This window comes from Giraffa tippelskirchi, chromosome 12 (assembly GCF_054371585.1).
Source record: "Giraffa tippelskirchi isolate mGirTip1 chromosome 12, T2T-mGirTip1v1.2.pri, whole genome shotgun sequence".
Taxonomy (NCBI): Eukaryota; Metazoa; Chordata; class Mammalia; order Artiodactyla; family Giraffidae; genus Giraffa; species Giraffa tippelskirchi.
Window position 1 is genome coordinate 26,269,064 of NC_137286.1, and position 17,988 is coordinate 26,287,051.

General features: G+C 38.0%; 1 protein-coding gene across 5 annotated transcripts in view; it reads right to left on the reverse strand.

Moving 5' to 3' along the window:
* The window catches only part of NUBPL (NUBP iron-sulfur cluster assembly factor, mitochondrial), a 361,834-nt gene extending 356,756 nt beyond the window's left edge, over positions 1-5,078 (reverse strand). For all 5 annotated transcript variants that reach the window (XR_014070751.1, XM_081548056.1, XM_081548059.1 and 2 more), the window contains exons 1-3: positions 4,942-5,078; positions 4,075-4,222; positions 414-448 (exon numbers count right to left, since the gene is read on the reverse strand). Coding sequence is in view for 3 of the 5 variants with exons in the window: in XM_081548056.1 (XP_081404182.1) it covers positions 414-448; positions 4,075-4,222; positions 4,942-5,049 (291 nt within the window). In the remaining 2 variants the exon portion in view is untranslated. The remainder of the gene's footprint in view (positions 1-413; positions 449-4,074; positions 4,223-4,941) is intronic.
* Positions 5,079-17,988: the final 12,910 nt, after the last annotated feature.

A 17,988-nucleotide genomic window follows, 5' to 3' on the forward strand; every position in this document is an offset into this window, starting at 1 on the left:
AAAGGTAAAATAAAGACACTTTTGGAAATTTAAGGACTAAGAAAACTGACTTCCTGTATCAGTTTCCTACTTTTACTGTAAAAAATTATCACAGAAGTTCAAATGGGTTTCAATGAGCTAGAATTTAAGTGCTGACACAATTACATACCTTTGGGAGGCTCTAAGGAAAAAAAAAATTTCTTGCCTTCTCTAACTTCTAGACGCTACCTGAATTCCTTGACCAGCAATCCCTTTCCATATCACCATAATTAAATGTAACCAGTACTTATGGCAGATTTTTTAGCCCCTTCATGCAAATAACTAGAGCTACAATACACAGCCCCTGATAGAGTAAATGAAAAACATCAGTATGCTCTTAATCACTGACCTAAAAATATGTTAATAAATTAGTAGTTCTATTAATAAATACCTACCGAATCATTCGCTGCTAGAGCAAGTGCAAGGTTCACTGTAAGAAACAAAAAAATAATTAAATATGGTAACTTTCCTTCTACAAGAATTCATTTTGCCTTTTAATATTTTCAATGTAATAACCAAGGCAAATAAAATTTTAATATAAATACTTTATTAAAAAAATAAACAAGGACATGGAGAGACTATAGAAAGTAAAAAGACAAAAAGGAAAGTAACATTTCAGCATAAGCAATAGATGACTGCCTCAAAACTTTATAATCCATTTATCATGTTACAACTGTATTTAAATAATCCACTAAATGTTTTAATCATATTAATGTATATATCATTCAATTATTTTCAAAAAATACTTTGCAGAAAAAATACTTTTTAATAAATAAAAATGGAGCCTATTTTATTGTTTTTTAAAAATAAATGCTGGTAATGCAGGAATTCCAAATAATCTAACTCACAAATACCCACATACATGAAAGCTTGGACCAGTGAGGAGAGGGAAAGGAAGAAGGTAAAAAGGTAAGACAGTGAAACATTTTCCCAAAAGTGCCTATTAATAGTGAATCTCAGACATAAATGGGGAAAACAGTAGGTCCCAAAACCACCGTTAACCCAGCAAGAGAGATATGCTACATCTGAGATGAGAAAGAGGTCCAAAAGGAATACATTCCCAATCTGATAAACAGACCCTCATACTGTGGATCACAATTCCTTACCGGACAATGTTATAAATGATGCCGATACTGTTTCCTCTGAGTATTTAACAACAGAAACTCTCAAGGCAGACCTGGTTCAAACCCCAGCGTCACCACTCTGTGTTTTATAATCTTGAGTATTTTCACCCCCAAGTATGTTTCCTCCTCGATAAAATGAGGTCCTATTTCATAACTGTTGTGAGAATCAAATCAAATTCTAAGTGTAAAGTACTCAGCCTAGGGCATGGCACTTGACAATTCATTATTAAATCAGAAATTATAAAATAATTCTGAATTTCAGGTATATTGTAGGTTAAACATAATCCAACTTTGAGGCAGAATAATTCATTTCAATGTGAGGGTCTTTCTCCATTTACACAATAAAATCTAAGAGCATGTTTACATTAATCAAATGTCCTCATTCTAACCCAAAATATTTCTAGCACGCATATTCAGATGGAAAATATTTTGAGATAGTTTGGAATTGGAATAAATATGTATAAGGTGAAGAAATATAATGCCAACAGAGTTACGTAGAAATAATCTATTTCTAAAGCAGAGAGAGCAGTTATGAAAAAGTATAGATCAATTATTTGAGATAGATGGCATGATGCTAACAAAGATGAAAAGCAAGGAAGGAACGCTTACTAAAGCACATACATGTCACACACTGAGCATTTTCTCACATATTTTCCTGTCTAAATGCTGCTACAGCCCATGGAATTAGATGATCTTATAACCAAAAACAATAAATAAATTTGTTTTAAACAAGTGCCAGCCTACAGACTTGACAAATTATATTGCACAAAACCCAAAGAACTTATGGCTATTATCATGAAAATACCTTCCATCTTTAACCAATGAAGTAAACAGAGAGCCTGCAAAAGGATTCACACCACTGAAAACAGGTATGTTTTTTTTTGAAACCTTAATTTTCAAAACACAAGTAGAGGTGGATTCTAGAACTGAAAACTAAGAGCTTCCAAATTTTAAAAACAAAGTATCAAATAGATTGTACGTCCTTAGGAAAGAAAGCAATAGTGTGTAGGATACAGCATAAACTCATTAAGAACAATCACTAGCCACTTTTAATAATAATATGGTATCTATCTGGGAAGGATTGGGGGCAGGAGAAGGGGACGACAGAGGATGAGATAGCTGGATGGCATCACCGACTTGATGGACATGAGTCTGGGAAAACTCTGGGAGTTGGTGATGGACAGAGAGGCCTGGCGTGCTGCAATTCATGGGGTCGCAAAGAGTTGGACACGACTGAGCGACTGAACTGATCAAATAGTACAGTAGGAATCTATCATAACTACGATACTTGTTAAATCTTAATTTCTTCAAAATATTTGAAAAACTCTTCCACAATACATTCAGGTCAAAATGGGGGGAAAAAACTAAGCTAATAACACTATATAGTTGGATCTATAGCTGGTTGTTCAACTACAGAACTGCTGTAACCAGGAATTACCAAATATGGCTTTGAGTCAAGACATAGGATCTCTAGTGAAAGTCACAGAACTCTATACCTGATCCTTTTTATTTCAAAATGTCATTGGTTTCAATGGAATTAAGTAATTTTAAGGTACATACATGCCCCGAGTTTAGATTAATATCTGAGGAAAAAAAACTTTACAGATCTTAGGGAGGAGGTGCAAGATGGAGTAGGGAATTAAGAGGTACAAACTATTATAAATAAATAAGCTACAAGGATATATTGTACAACACAAGGACTAGATCCAGTATTTTATAATAACCATAAATGGAATATAACCTTTAAAAATTGTGAACTATGCTGTGTACCTGGAACTTACATAATACTGTATGTCAGCTACACTTCAATTTGAAAAAATGCAGAAATTTGAGTCAAAAGCTGAAAAAAGATTTCATGAATATATAAAAGCTCTTAATAGTGAGGAACTATGTCAAAACTAACAAAATTAAATATAATAGGGATAGTTATTTTTTTAATCAACTACAAAAAGGATAGATTGGATTAGATCTGAATTAAGCCATTCCTATTAAAATGACTGAAAATTTTAAGTGATGCAACAGAACTTGAGAGATTTATGACTTCAAATTAATAATACAAGTTGCCTCTGTTGAACTGGAAGGAGGGGAACTACCTTTTTACATTATTATACTGAAATTTTTTTTTAGAAATAAAAAGTTTCTTTGGAAAAATTTGGGAATACCTGTTCATTAGTCCTGGATGGTACCTCTTACATTTCTAGTGGGACTTCTTTTATGGGTTCTGAAAGCAGCATTTCAGTCACAACGAAATCTATATTCAATTTGAAAATTCCAGCAAAAAAAATTCTCTGTTCCAGTATATTAATATAAAGATCTAAAGATTAAATGTTTTAAATAATTAAAACATTTTCAAATATTAGATTTATTTTGATTTTATAAATGCTGAAAAACTATGTTATAGTTAAATGAAAATAGGTCACAATAATGTAAACAATCTCATTTCAACTACTTGGCTAAATGTACACTGAAAAAGACTAGAAAAGAATGTAAATAAAACAAATAAATTTAGTATTAAAAAAACAGAAATAAATTTAGTATTAAACTTACTAAATGTTTTCAAAATAATAACAACAACCAAACGTTGAGTACTTACTATGTAGGAGACAGGGAGCTAAATGGTTAACTTGTTTAATTTGCATGACCACCCTATGAAAAATATTATCATCATTGTCACTTTACAGTTAAGTAAACTGAAGATCTGATGGGCAACCTGACTACCTTTTCCTCAGTTAAGGAGTCAAAGACCTGGCAACATATCTAGTTCTGCCTAACTCCAAAATCGAAGCCCTCAATCACTACCAGCTCCTCGTAGTAAGGAACCAGCTATTAGAAACTTCACAAATACTTTTTCAAGAACAAAACTATACTTTTAATATTGTGCACTTGCCAGTTGGCCTGAAGTTCTACTCAAAATGAGGAAATCCTATAATACCTGCTGTAGTCGACTTTCCAACTCCACCCTTTCCAGAAGCCACAACTATAACTTGTTTAACACCTTCTATCGGTTTCTGCTTTGGAAGTCCTCGAGACATGATTTGTGATCTTCTTTGTTTTAGGGTCTCACTCTCGGCGCCAGAGAACTTGAGAAGAAGAAGAAGAAAAAAAAAAAGTTTTAAAATAAGCTATCTCCATTATTACGCGGTTAAACGATTCGGTATTTGCGATTAACAGGGCTTTCTTTTCTACTTTAATTCTGCTCATGTCCATTAGTTAGGCCTTGAGTGTTATTTACAAATAGCTGTTGATCACAACTGCAGAGACACACTGTTTAAGCTGAAATTTATTTGCCAGGCGTTAAAAATGGAAAGTAAATAATCTCCCTCTTTACGGAGTTAAATCCCCTACGTGTTTTCCTTCTCTTTAACCTATTTTCTAAATAAACTTAACACTAAGAAAGCATGTGCAAGTCACACATCCATGTTCTAACCGTCTATTTCACATCCCTCTATGCCTCGCCCTGGTCCTACTGGGGGCCTGCCTGGAAAGTGGGCGCATCCAGACAACTGGGGTCTCACTAAGCAGGGAACGGGGCCCAAGAGGGACTGAAGTGAGTCCTTGCTGCTGCTGCTAAGTCGCGTCAGTCGTGTCCGACTCTGTGCGACCCCACAGACGGCAGCCCACCAGGCTCCTCCGTCCATGGGGTCTCCCAGGCAAGAGTACTGGAGTGCGGTGCCATTGCCTTCTCCGGAAGTGAGTCCTTGGAAAGAGGCAATTGCAGAGCACCAGAAGAGCACCTGCAGCCCTGGCACCCGAGCATCTCCGACCCGCCCTCCTCCACCTGCCCTGCAGCACCACGGACCTGGCGCCGACAAACCAATAGTCGGCTTTCCCCAAGCGGGACACAGGCCCCGCCGCAGCCCCGAAGCGACCCTCCACCAAACACCAGCAAACGCAGCCAAACCCCCATGACGCGGAATACTGCCTGAAGCCCAATCCGGAAACCGTCGCGTATGGCGCGGAGTGATGACGTCACGTAGCAACGCTCGGCTTCCATTCCCTAGCGATTAGCCTCTGAGTTTCTTTAGCCCAGGAACATAACTTGTCATTGTCTCATCTGTAGCCAGGTACAAACATTTTGTAGCGTTTTACCAAATGTCTGTGAAATATTTTCACGTATGTCCTCTAATTCGCTCCTCACAGAAGTTCTGGAGTATGTAGGTAGGAAACTTACTACGATCCTGTTTTCGTAGATAAGAAAACTGAGACTTAGAAAGTTTAGAAAACTGACCCGACTAAAAAGTAGGGAGTGGTGGAAGTTAAAAATGACTCCAGGTGTTCTCACAGCGCAGAAAATAGTCACTTAAACACTGCCACTATTAAGGAATTTTTTTCTCCTGAGTGATCTATAGTAATAGTCTCTTTTGTGTTGGTTTTTACTGCTGTGTGCTGATAATTCTCTTTCCTTTGCTAGGATCCGAAAAGTTTAGCTAAATCAAAAATCAGGTCTATTGAAACAAATTTCACTCAAGAAGCAACTTGAGTGAGACAAAACTTCAAGGAGGAGATGGAATTTATCTTGGTAAAAGGAAGGATGTATCCATACATTCAAAGCTGATGAGAGTGAAGGAAATCACTTTAGGGAAGAAAGCTGGAAAGCTGATACAGAGACCCCAAAAAAGGATCGCTTAGGGTGTAGGGTGATTTATCCTCACATATACCCCATATTTTCTATGGTTGAGTTTTGTTTCATTTGCTTTCTATCTGTAGAAAGTTTATTGTATAATCATTCAGTTTATTTTACTCTGATCTTTAATTTCCTTAGTTTTAATGCAGCTGTAGCATAGCAACCTCAAAGAATTATTCTAAGAATTAAATCAGATATTACCGGAAAAAAAAATCCACAGAAGGTGCTGAAAAAAAGTCAGTTCCTTGCTTTTTCTTCCCCAGTCTCAAACTTTGTTACTTCATTCAGTCTTCTTTATCTTACATTAAGTTTAACACTCCTAGGTTACTGTTTTATATCACTTTCTTATTTTATTATTTTGTGATATGTTTTTATGGTTAATTTTCTCAATTTTTAAATTTGTATCTGCTCAATTTTTATAAATTATAAGCCAAAAGAATACAGTTAAGGAGAAATAGCTGTCAGAATAATTCATTTACTAAACAAGAAATGCTGAATATGTTTCTCTCCAGGTAACTTTGTAAGTTCTTCCAGACTTCTCCCAGATTCATTCATTTAACAAATATTTATTGAGCAACAAATACACACCAAGCACTACCCTAATCTTAGGGTTTTCAAAATTAAACTATATTCATCTTTCCACTCAAGGACTTTACGATCCAATACAAGAGACAGAATAAGTTAACACACAATTACAGCATGGTTTGATAAGCATAAGAGAAAATCACTGAGTGATACAAAAGTATAAAGGAGGAGTACCAAATTCGATCAGGAAAGGCTTCTGAATAGGGTAACATCTAAGTCGAATCCTGACTATGGGTAATATGTAGGAGTCTGCAGGATAATGACTACAGGGTTGTTGTGCAGAGGAAAGAAATGAATTGTTATGAACTGCAAATAATCTGTGTGGCTTGAGGATAGACTGTGAGGTACAAGACTGAAAGAGATGAGGCTAGAGTTTGGCAAGGTAAAGGCTGCCCAGATCATAAAAGGTTTTATACATCCTGTGAAGGAATTTGGACTTTATCTTGAGGGAACCTTATAAGGATTTTAAGCAGGAAAGTAGCATGATCAAACATAACAAATCTGTTGTGTTTTAGAAATACCACTATGACTGCCAGGCAGAAAAAGAATTGGAGAGGCCAGATCAGAGGCAGGGAGATAGCAGGTTACTGCAGTAATCCAAAACGGATGTTGAAAGCTTGACTTCACATCTCTAAATTTCACTTTGCTTATCTACAAAATAGATAATACTTATTTGTAGTTGTTTTGAGATTGAACTTAAAATAATGTACATAGAATGCCTATCACATAGTACAATATTCAATGAATATTAGCTACTGTGATGCTTATTAGTGGTATAGAATCAATAATGTGGGCAACTACATAAATGGTACTGACACTCTCTGAAAGAAAACATAAGAGGAAAAAAACTGAGACCAATGTCTATAGAATGAATGAATGATTAATTTGATTTATCTTTCCTCAGATTGGGCTTCCCTGGTAGCTCAGACAGTAAAGAATCTGCAATGCAGGAGACCGAGGTTCGATCCCTGGGTCAAGAAGATCCTCTGGAGAAGGGAATGGCAACCCACTCCAGTATTCTTGCCTGGAGAATTCCATGGACAGAGGAGCCTGGTGGCTACAGTCCATGGGGTCACAAAAAGTCAGACATGACTGAGTGACTAACACATTCCTCAGATTAAGGATATCAAGAGAGTAGTAGAGCTGTCTATTACTTCTTCTTCAATAACCACTGCCACACAGACACATATACACCCATGGCCCCTTCTCAAAAGAGTATTCTTGCTCAGCTCCTAAGAACTGCTAAGTCATTTGACCCATCCCCATGGTCACAAATTGGATTAAAGACTGACATACAATCAAAATTGGACCAATCATATTCTTTCCCCAGAGAACTTAAAACATAAAAGATGCTACTCAATCTTAGTTTGCATTTGAACTGGTATGACTAAAGTGACCATTTTCTAGTTTGTACACAGAGAAATAGAAAAAGCCAATGCCAAGAAAGAAAAATAAAGCAGACAATAAGAGATCATGAGTCCAGAGAAGGAAGGGAGGACAGCTGTACTGGTTCATAACAGTTTTCTGGTTCCTGCTTCTAGTCCACAGTAAAGTTCAGCTATACTTTCTATCCTTAGGTCCATAAGATATACTTACATCTTCCAACAAATTCTCTTCCTGCCTCGGCCTAGTTTGGGTGGGTTTCTGTGTATTTGTAACTATGGTGAGGTAAATTTTATAATATTTATAGAGGACTTACCCCTATAATTTCTTGTACCTCATATAGCCCTTCCCCATTTGGACAAACTATCTGGCATTGTATTATGATACCTTGAGGTGTGCCGGTCGTTGAGTGAACATGACAAGCACAATGGTGACGAACACAGTAACAAAAGCTAACAGCTTAGGGTAACAAAACGGAAGTATGGCAAGAAGATGAATTCCTGGTTATACAGTGAAGCTGCTATGCCAGTCCTGGCCTGTGTCTCTAGACCTCCTGTTGTATGAGATAATCAATTGTTTAAACCACTGTTGGTTAGGATTTATTTTATTTGAAGCTAAAATTATCTGTGCTTATTAAAGCTCCTAAGAAGGAAGCCCATAAACTTTGACTACCTCTCCTCATTCACCTAAGATTGAGCCCCAGTGAGGAAGGGGGAAAAGAGAGCCTCAAATCAGTTAGAGGGATATGAGAAGAACAGAATCAATGCCCGCATTCTCAGATAGAACTCAGTGTAATGGCAGGGACCACAGAATAAAAATGGCTGAGTGTTGTGTTTAGGCAAACAGTCTGAGGCAGCCTCATTGTATTTGCCCCCTACAAAGAGCCACAGGAGTGGCTGAGAGAAAACTGATCTGTAAAGAGACCTCGGTGGTGGTTTAATCTCTCAGTCATGTTTGACTCTTGCGACCCCATGGACTGTAGCCCTCCAGGCTTTAAGATCAACTAAATAGACATTTCTCCAAAGAAGATATACAGATGGCCAATAAGCACATGAAAAGATGCTCATCATAGTTAATTATTAGAGAAATGCAAATCAAAACAGCAATGAGGTACCACCGCACATCAGTCAGAATGGCCCTCATTTAAAAGTCTGCAAATAACATATGCTGGAGAGGGTGTGGAGAGAAGGGAACCCTCCTACTCTGTCAGTGGGAATGTAAGCTAGTACAGCCACTATGAAAAACAGTATGGAAGTTCCTCAAAAAACTAAAATCAGAGTTGCCATATAATTCAACAATCCCACTCCTGGGCATATGCCCAGACCAAATCATAATTCAAACAGACACATGCACCCCAACATACACAGCTGCTCTATCCACAATAGCCAAGACATGGAAACAACCTAAACGTCCACTGACAGATGAAAGGATAAAGAAGATGTGGTACATACACACACACACATACACACACACACACACACACACACACACACACACACACACTGGAATATTACTCAGCCACTAAAAAGAATGAAATAATGACATTTGCAGCAACATGGATAGACCTAGAGATTACCATAGTAAGCAAAGTAAGTCAGAAAGAGAAAGACAAATATTAATATAATACTATATCACTTATATATGGACTCTAAAATATGACCCAAATGAAACAAAAACAGACTCACAAATACTGATTTGTGGTTACCAAGGGGGAGGAGCCAGGGGAAGGAAGGATTGGGAGTTTGGGATTAGCAGATGCAAACCATCGTATACAGGATGGATCAACAAAAATGTCCTACTGTATAGCACAGGGAACTATATTCAATATCCTGTGACAAACCATAATGGAAAAGACTATGAAAAAGAATGTGTATGTGTGTGTGTAACTGAGTCAGCTTGCTGCACAGAAGAAATTAAACACAATGTTGTAAATCAACTATAATTCAATAAAAATTTTTAAAATAAAATACACATGCATGATCAGACGTGGACGACTCTTTGCGATCTCTTGGACTGTAGTTGTCCAGGCTCCTCTTTCCTTTGGATTTCCCAGGCAAGAATACTGGAGTGGGTTGCCACTTCCTACTCCAGGGTAACTTCTGACCCAGGGATCTCCTACTATGTCTCCTGCGGCTCCTGCATTGGTAGGCAGATTTTTTACTACCTGGGAAGCCCCAAATAAAATCATAATGAAATACAGAAGAGAGAGAGAGCTTAAGGTCAAGAAAAATAGTAAGACTTGGTAATAATCTGCATAGTTAAGTATCTGGCATTTCAGTGGATGCTGGTACAGATAGATAAAGACCGCGAGAATTACATCCACATCACCATGTGAACATCTGGACACTATACAGAAACTATATATATATAGTCTGTGGTGGGGTATTATCAAGATTAAGTTTCTACCACCCTAAGATAATTTTACAAATACTGATCAAAACAAAGAAAATTATTTTGAATGTCTCATGTGCATGCGGTAATAGTATGTATTGTTTTCCAGAAAGGAAGTATCTGTACCTGCTAGATTACTCTCTCTCAAAATATATATATCCTCCTTAGGTGACCAAGGACTCACTGAAAGCTCAGATACCCACACAAATAAGAAGCCTGCCTTATTTCCTGCCCATAAACCTCAGGTACTTCCTCAGGGTTGCACAACTTTGCTCAACTCACTAAAGAAGAGTAGGGTCTTGTGGACAGTTTCCATTCTCTGCTGAAGAGTCTAAATAAAGCCCCCAAACTAGTGCTACTTCCTAAAGTTTAAGGTGACTGTCCCCAACTGAGTCTCTCATCCTGTTCAAAGGGCTCACCAAAATGAAAACCTCACCCCATCTATGGACTTGCCTAAATGACAGCCCCATTAACTGACCCTATTTTGCCCCATAGTGTGATTTGTTTCTGAATCTCTCTACTCATGACTAAGCATGAAACTGGATTTTATCTGCATCTAATACAAATGTTCACGTTAAAATATATGGAGTAATTCTGCTTAGGAGAATAACTTCCCAGTGAGCCAGGCTCTCTGTAGGAAACCTGGTCTACAAAGTTTGTGGATTTTCCCCATCAAAGACTTTGCTGGCCTTTCAGTACCTTAGCTCATATAAAGTCCTGTCAAAGAAGCTCCTCATTCTTATTTTTTAAAATTGCACAAAACAAATATATGTACAGGGTTTCCCCCACTGTCTGAAAGTAGATCACTCCTATGAAACTCTATGAAAGCTGAAATGGTGTAAGGCAAAAAAGCAATCACTTTAGGATAAGTGAAGTGAAATTTGCTCAGTTTTGTCCGACTCCTTGGGACCCCATGGACTATACAGTCCATGGAATTTTCCAGGCCAGAATACTAGAGTGAGTAGTCTTTCCCTTCTCCAGGGGATCTTCCCAACCCAGGGATCGAACTCAGATCTCACACATTGCAGGCAGATTCTTTACCAGCTGAGCCACAAGGGAAGCCCACCTTAGGATACATCTTACTAATAGATGCACAAAGTATTAATAAGTTGAGATAAAGCACCGATGCTCACAGAAATAGTTCAAAGCTACGGTTACTTAGAAGGAAAGCTATAACAAACCCAGACAGCATATTAAAAGCAGAGAAATCACTTTGCCAACAAAGGTCCGTATAGTCAAAGCCATGGTTTTTCCAGTAGTCATATACAGATATGAGAGTTGGACCATAAAGAAGGCTGAGCACCAAAGAATTGATGCTTTCAAACTGTGGTGCTGGAGAAGACTCACGAGAGTCCCTTGGACAGCAAGGAGATCACACCAGCCAATCCTAAAGGAAATCAACCCTGAATATTCATTAGAAAGACTGATGCTGAAGCTGAAGTTCCAATACTTTGGGCACCTGATGTGAAGAGTCACTGGAAAAGACCCTGATGCTGGGAAAGATTGAGAGCAGAGGATGAGATAATTAGATAACATTACTGACTCAATAGACATGAGTTTGAGCAAACTCAGGGAGACAGTGAAAGCCATGGAAGCCTGGCATGCTGCAGTCCATGGGGCTGCAAAGAATCGGACACAGCTTAGCATCTGAGCTACAATAAAGGATCCAACAAACAACAAAAATGGTGACTTGATGCTGAGATGCTGCATATAGTTCCCAGGGAAGGAGCTTGGGGTGCCAACTTGCTGCTCGGGGGGCATTGCCTCTATAGACACTTGCTGTAAAACAAATGCTGAACACTATTTTCACTTTTTTTTCATAAAGTAAAAATCCTCTTCAGATTTCATTTAGTGAAAATAGGTACTTAACATAGGTCCTTCACATATACAAAGTGGCACAAGGCAAACTTTCGAAAAGAGGGGGAAATATCTGTATGTTCTTAGACTGGATAGGCCTCTGATAATGCCTCCAAATGACTAAAACTTCACCTCTAGAATATGACAGGATGGATTTCTAAATGCCAGTATACAAAGCTGGGTAAATCACGGGTGATTTGACATTTGAATTTCTGATTTATATGATTGAATTGAATCCTTGGGCAAAGGTCAAGGGCTCACATTATAACTGAATAGAGTCTCTTTTTAATGCTTAAACCTTCAAAGAAGATCCTACCCTGAAACAGAAGCCACACTATCAGAATTCAGAAAAAGTATTTTTCTCCTCAGGCAAATACCTGCTACACCCAAGGCCTTAGTATTCCCAGTCTTTTGCTTTTTGTTTCATTTGCTCCAAGCATCAAACCTGTATTTTTTCAGCAAAGTCCTTCCTACCCTTCAATTCTATACTAGAGATGAGAAGACATACATTTCTATAAGACTTAGCTAAAACCTAACTTCACTCTGTATTCAGAAGAGAATTTTCCTGTGTACTTCAGAGAACGTTCCAAGGACAATGACAAAACAGAGCCCTGTCAAGATACCAAACCTACACTTCAGCTAATGTGGAGTTCTATTTTCCTCAGGAAAAAGGAGACATGTAGATGTTTGAAGCTGCTACCACAATATTAGAATGTCCTCTTTGATCATGTGGCTTACATGATATCTTAGTCTACTTGGCATGGTGGTACCTGATCTTGTCAATTCATTTCTTGACCTTTTCTATTTAGGATTTACGAACCATAGATATTATACATGATATGTCATAAATATTGCAGGCACAAAATTTATTCAGTCCTTTTATGTGAGTGAAGAACTCCTACCAAATCACTATAATCTCTCAAAATACATCTGTAGTCTGATTCAGAGCAATAGAGCAGAAATACCAACATTAAGGGTTATAATATCAATTTGCTCTAAGATAAATTGGCAAACTTAAAAATAGGAAATGTATCCTTGTCTTCAGCGTTCCACACCACTCTTAAGCTGCTGGAAGTGCTCCAGTTCATACCAACCAACCTTACAAGTACTATTTCCATTTTCCATGGCATTTCCTCTGCAGCTTAAAAATAAAAAACAAAATAGGATTTTCCTGACTACCCATTCAGGCTAATGAACTTATTCTCAATCCTATTAGAGGCCATCCACTAACTATAATTCAACAATCCAAACACTATTGAAGTAATAATTACTAATCTCTCCTATCATAGGCTTTTGCAGTCTTTGCTAGTCTTCAAATAGATAAAAATATTTTCACACAGAAAATGATCATTTTGTGCATAATTGCTCTAAATTGTTTAATAGCTGGTGTTTTGACTTGTTAAGAATACAAAGAGCTCTCTTAATTACCTGATGAAGTTCTGTCAATTACTCAGAGTCAACAACCTTATTACAGTAATGCCACAGTGACTCTCTTTTGATAATTTCTAATCATATCCAAGCATTACTATTTTATTTGACTTTATTTTATCTGTGGAGGAACATGTTGGCATGTAGGGTTTCCCTGATGGCCAAGTGGTAAAGAACCCGCCTGCCAGTACAGGAGATATAGGAGATGTGGGTTTGATTCCTGAGTCAGGAAGATCCCCTGGAGGAGAGCAAGGCAACTCACTCCAGTATTCTTGCCTGGAGAATCCCATGGACAGAGAAGGCTGGTGGCTATAGTCCATGGGGTCACAAAGAGTCGAACACGGCTGAAGTGACTTGGCACACACACATGCAAGCACATGCTGGCCTGTGCTGTTGGGGAATGCCATTTTTAGTAGATACTGCTTATCAATATAACAAAAGTAATATCATATACTGATAAATCATTTTCGATAAAACTCATATATATATGTGAGACTATTTTTCTCTAAAACATTTTTCTGAAGTACAACTCTTTACTACTTTTTCAGGGTCTGATGTAGGCTATCTCATTTCATAGCTGACAGTAGTAGATAAAGAGCAGAATAGTGGAAGAAAAAATAATGTACTTAGTTTATACTTATTTGCTTGTGATACTGTATTGCTAACTAGAAAATTCTATTAAGTCATTCCTATCAATTCCTTCTGGATTATAGAATTAATTGAATACTATTTCTTCTTTTTTTTGTCATGTGACATGTGGATCTTAGTTCCCTGACCAGAGTTGAACCTGTGCCCCCTGCAGTGGGACTAACCACTGAACCTCCAGGGAATTCCCCTGAATAAGATTTCTTAATGAGCATCTCTCTTGGTAGACTGTCATATGTCAAACTAATCAGTTCTTTTCCAACAGACTCTAAGATAGCCCAAATGATCCCTGTCTCCTGGCATTTACACCCTTGTGTAATCCCCTCCCCTTTGAGTGTGAGCAGGACAAATAACTTGTGCTAACCAATACAATAAAGGTGATAGGATGTCGGTTCTGTGATTACATTAGGTAAGATTGTAACTTCCGGCTTTTTTGGAGACCTCTTGGCTGGCTTTGAAGAAGCAAGCTGCCATGTTATAAACTACCTACGGAGAAGAACTTTTTCCAAGGAACAGCCGACAGCCAGAAAAGAACAGAGGTTCTCAGGAAAACAGGCTGGCAAGGAAATTAATTCTGCCAGCAACCATTTGAGACTGGAAGTTGATCCTTACCAGTTGAGCTTTCAAATGAGACTCCAGCCCTGGCTGACCTCTTGATTGAAACCTTGTGAGAGATCATGAAGCAAAGAACTCAGTTACATTGTGCCCGGAATTTTGACCCACAGAAACTGTGAGATAATAAATGTATTGTTTTAAGCCACCAAGTCCATGGTAACTGATTAAGCAGAAATAGATAATGAATACTACTCAGTAACCCAGATATCAATGAGAATATAATCAAGATAGCATTCAGTTCAGTTCAGTTCAGTTGCTCAGTCGTGTCTGATTCTTTGCGACCTCATGAACCGCAGCACGCCAGGCCTCCCTGTCCATCACCAACTCCCAGAGTCCAAACAAACCTATGTCCATTGAGTCGGTGATGCCATCCAACCATCTCATCCTCTGTCGTCCCCTTCTTTTCCTGCCCTCAATCTTTCCCAGCATCAGGGTCTTTTCCAATGAGTCAGCTCTTCGCATCAGGTGGCCAAAGGATTGGAGTTTCAGCTTCAACATCAGTCCTTCTGATGAACACCCAGGACTGATCTCCTTTAGGATGGACTGGTTGAATCTCCTTGCTGTCCAAGGGACTCTCAAGAGTCTTCTCCAACACCACAGTTCAAAAGCATCGATTCTTTGGCATTCAGCTTTCTTTATAGTCCAACTCTCACAACCATACATGACCACTGGAAAAACCATAGCCTTGACTAGACGGACCTTTGTTGACAAAGTAATTTCTCTGCTTTTTAATATGTTGTCTTGGTTGGTCATAACTTTCCTTCCAAGGAGTAAGTGTCTTTTAATTTCATGGCTGCAGTCACCATCTGCAGTGATTTTGGAACCCAGAAAAATAAAGTCAGCCACTGTTCCCACTGTTTCCCCATCTATCTGCCATGAAGTGATGGGACCGGACGCCATGATCTTAGTTTTCTGAATGTTGAGCTTTAAGCCAACTTTTTCACTCTCCTCTTTCACTTTCATCAAGAGGCTCTTTAGTTCTTCTTCACTTTCTGCCATAAGGGTGGTGTCATCTGCATATCTGAGGTTATTGATGTTTCTCCTGGCAATCTTGATTCCAGCTTGTGCTTCCTGCAGCCCAGCGTTTCTCATGATGTACTCTGCATATAAGTTAAATAAGCAGGGTGACAATATACAGCCTTGACGTACTCCTTTTCCTATTTGGAACCAGTCTGCTGTTCCATGTCCAGTTCTAACTGTTGCTTCCTGACCTACATACAGATTTCTCAAGAGGCAGGTCAGGTGGTCTGGTATTCCCATCCTTGAAGAATTTTCCACAGTAAGATAGCATTTCTACTAGGCAATTTTTTAATTAAAATAATTGACATAAATGGGCAATTTTTTTACCATATGAAAAAATATGTATATTTTGTTAAGAAATTAAATCCTTTGTGTATTTTGAACTTTTATCGAGAGTTAAATATTATTATTTGAGTACTAATAATTTATTAAATTTTATATTAATTTTATCAAACCCCATAAAATAATATATCATTAGATGTTAGAGAATGGGGGCGTGGCGACAGTGAATTGAAGACTTTCTTTGCATCACAAACCAAGTTCTGTTTTTCTTAGTAACAACTGAACCTACTTTTAGTAGTAATTGAACTTCTTAGTGAAAGAAAAGCTAGACGGTACTATAGTTCTGTAATTCTGCTCTCCTCTCAGTGATCAAATAGTCTTCTCTTCAGTTATGTAAGAAATTAGAGTTGGAGCGCTATTCTCTGTCTGCATTAGCAGTTCATTATCATTCTGCAATAATGCAATTAATCTGGATACAAGTATGAAGAAGGTGATTTTTTGTACATAATCTATAAACTAAAAGTAATACAAACAAGAATTTTCCAATGACACTCTAAATAACAGTTAACTGCATAGTTGTAAATCAGCCCAGAATTGATAAAAGATGATTCAGTACATATGAAGCAATCAGCTAATCATGCTGCACATATACATAGGTTATCCACAACCCAGGGAAAATATAATACATTGTGTTCATTAGAACCTTTGATACGGGAGACAACCCATGTTGACGCTGCAGAGAATTCTGCAGTATTTATTCCTAAAACTATCTGCATAGAAACTCCTTAGACCATAATCTGTACAACTTTTATTATTTACTGAATCTTACCTCTGAAAGATTCCAAAGCATTTTCACATACATTATCCTGTTCAGGTTTCACAACTGCCATGAGGTTGTCAGTAAAGTTATCATTAATACCATTTCTAGATAAGGAAATACAGAGTCAGAGGTGTTAATTTATTTGTTTTAGATCAAATTGCTAAAAGCAAAATGGAAATACAGGTCTCTCATTACCTTTAAGGAATATTGTTGAAAAAACATTATTCCATTTTGACCAGCTATCATAGAAGCAGTTAGGCAAAACAGTATCACCTCTGCAAGAAGAAATCTGAATTCCTACTCAAGTGCTTAATTCAATAAGTGTTTTCCACATTTAACTTTCACATATAAATTTAGGCTTCATTAGCTTTAGCTAAAAGTAATTTATTTCAGAAACCCATAAACATATTTAATGGATAATATATTCAAATTTTCACTAAAATATTTTTTGTATCCCAGTTACAATAGTTTATAATCCCCCACTCCAGTATTCTTACCTGGAGAATTCCATGGAGAGAGGAGCCTGGCAGGCTACAGTCCATGGGGTCGCAAAGAGTTGGACACGACTGAGCGACTATCACTTGCTCTTTGTAATTCCATCGATCCTTAAAATTATGTCTCAAGGGGGGTACTCTTTCTGCCCCCTTCTGATGCCTATGTCAGAAGCTTTCTCTATCTCTTTTATACTTTAATGGGCTCTATTGCACAAAAGCTCTGAGAGATCAAGCCTCGTCTCTGGCCCCGGATTGAATTCCTCTCCTCCGGAGGCCAAGAATCCCGGCCGTCTTTTCTTGATTCAGCAAACAACCTTTCATCTTGGGGGCTCATCCAGGATTCTTCAGGACAAGGTAAGGATGCTTGGAGCCCTAGTTCTTTATTCTCCTAGCGAACACGTTTTCTGTTGTACTTTACTAACTCTACGGTGCGATTGTGTGAATGGATAAAACGTCCTGTGCGAAGCAGTGGGGAGCCCTGCTCTGCGGTTCCATGGTGACATCATACGGCTTATGGCAGAAACCTGTCGGGGGTTTATACCGACCTGCCAATGCCAAGAGGCACCCAATGTCTCCTTTGGACCGACCAGAAATGGGCAATGCGTGTGGACCGAACTCTCCTTTCTTGGTCAAACTTTTCGGTCTCTTTGACCATTTCATAACTCCTTGGGAATTAGAAGTACTAACCTAATCTTTCAGATC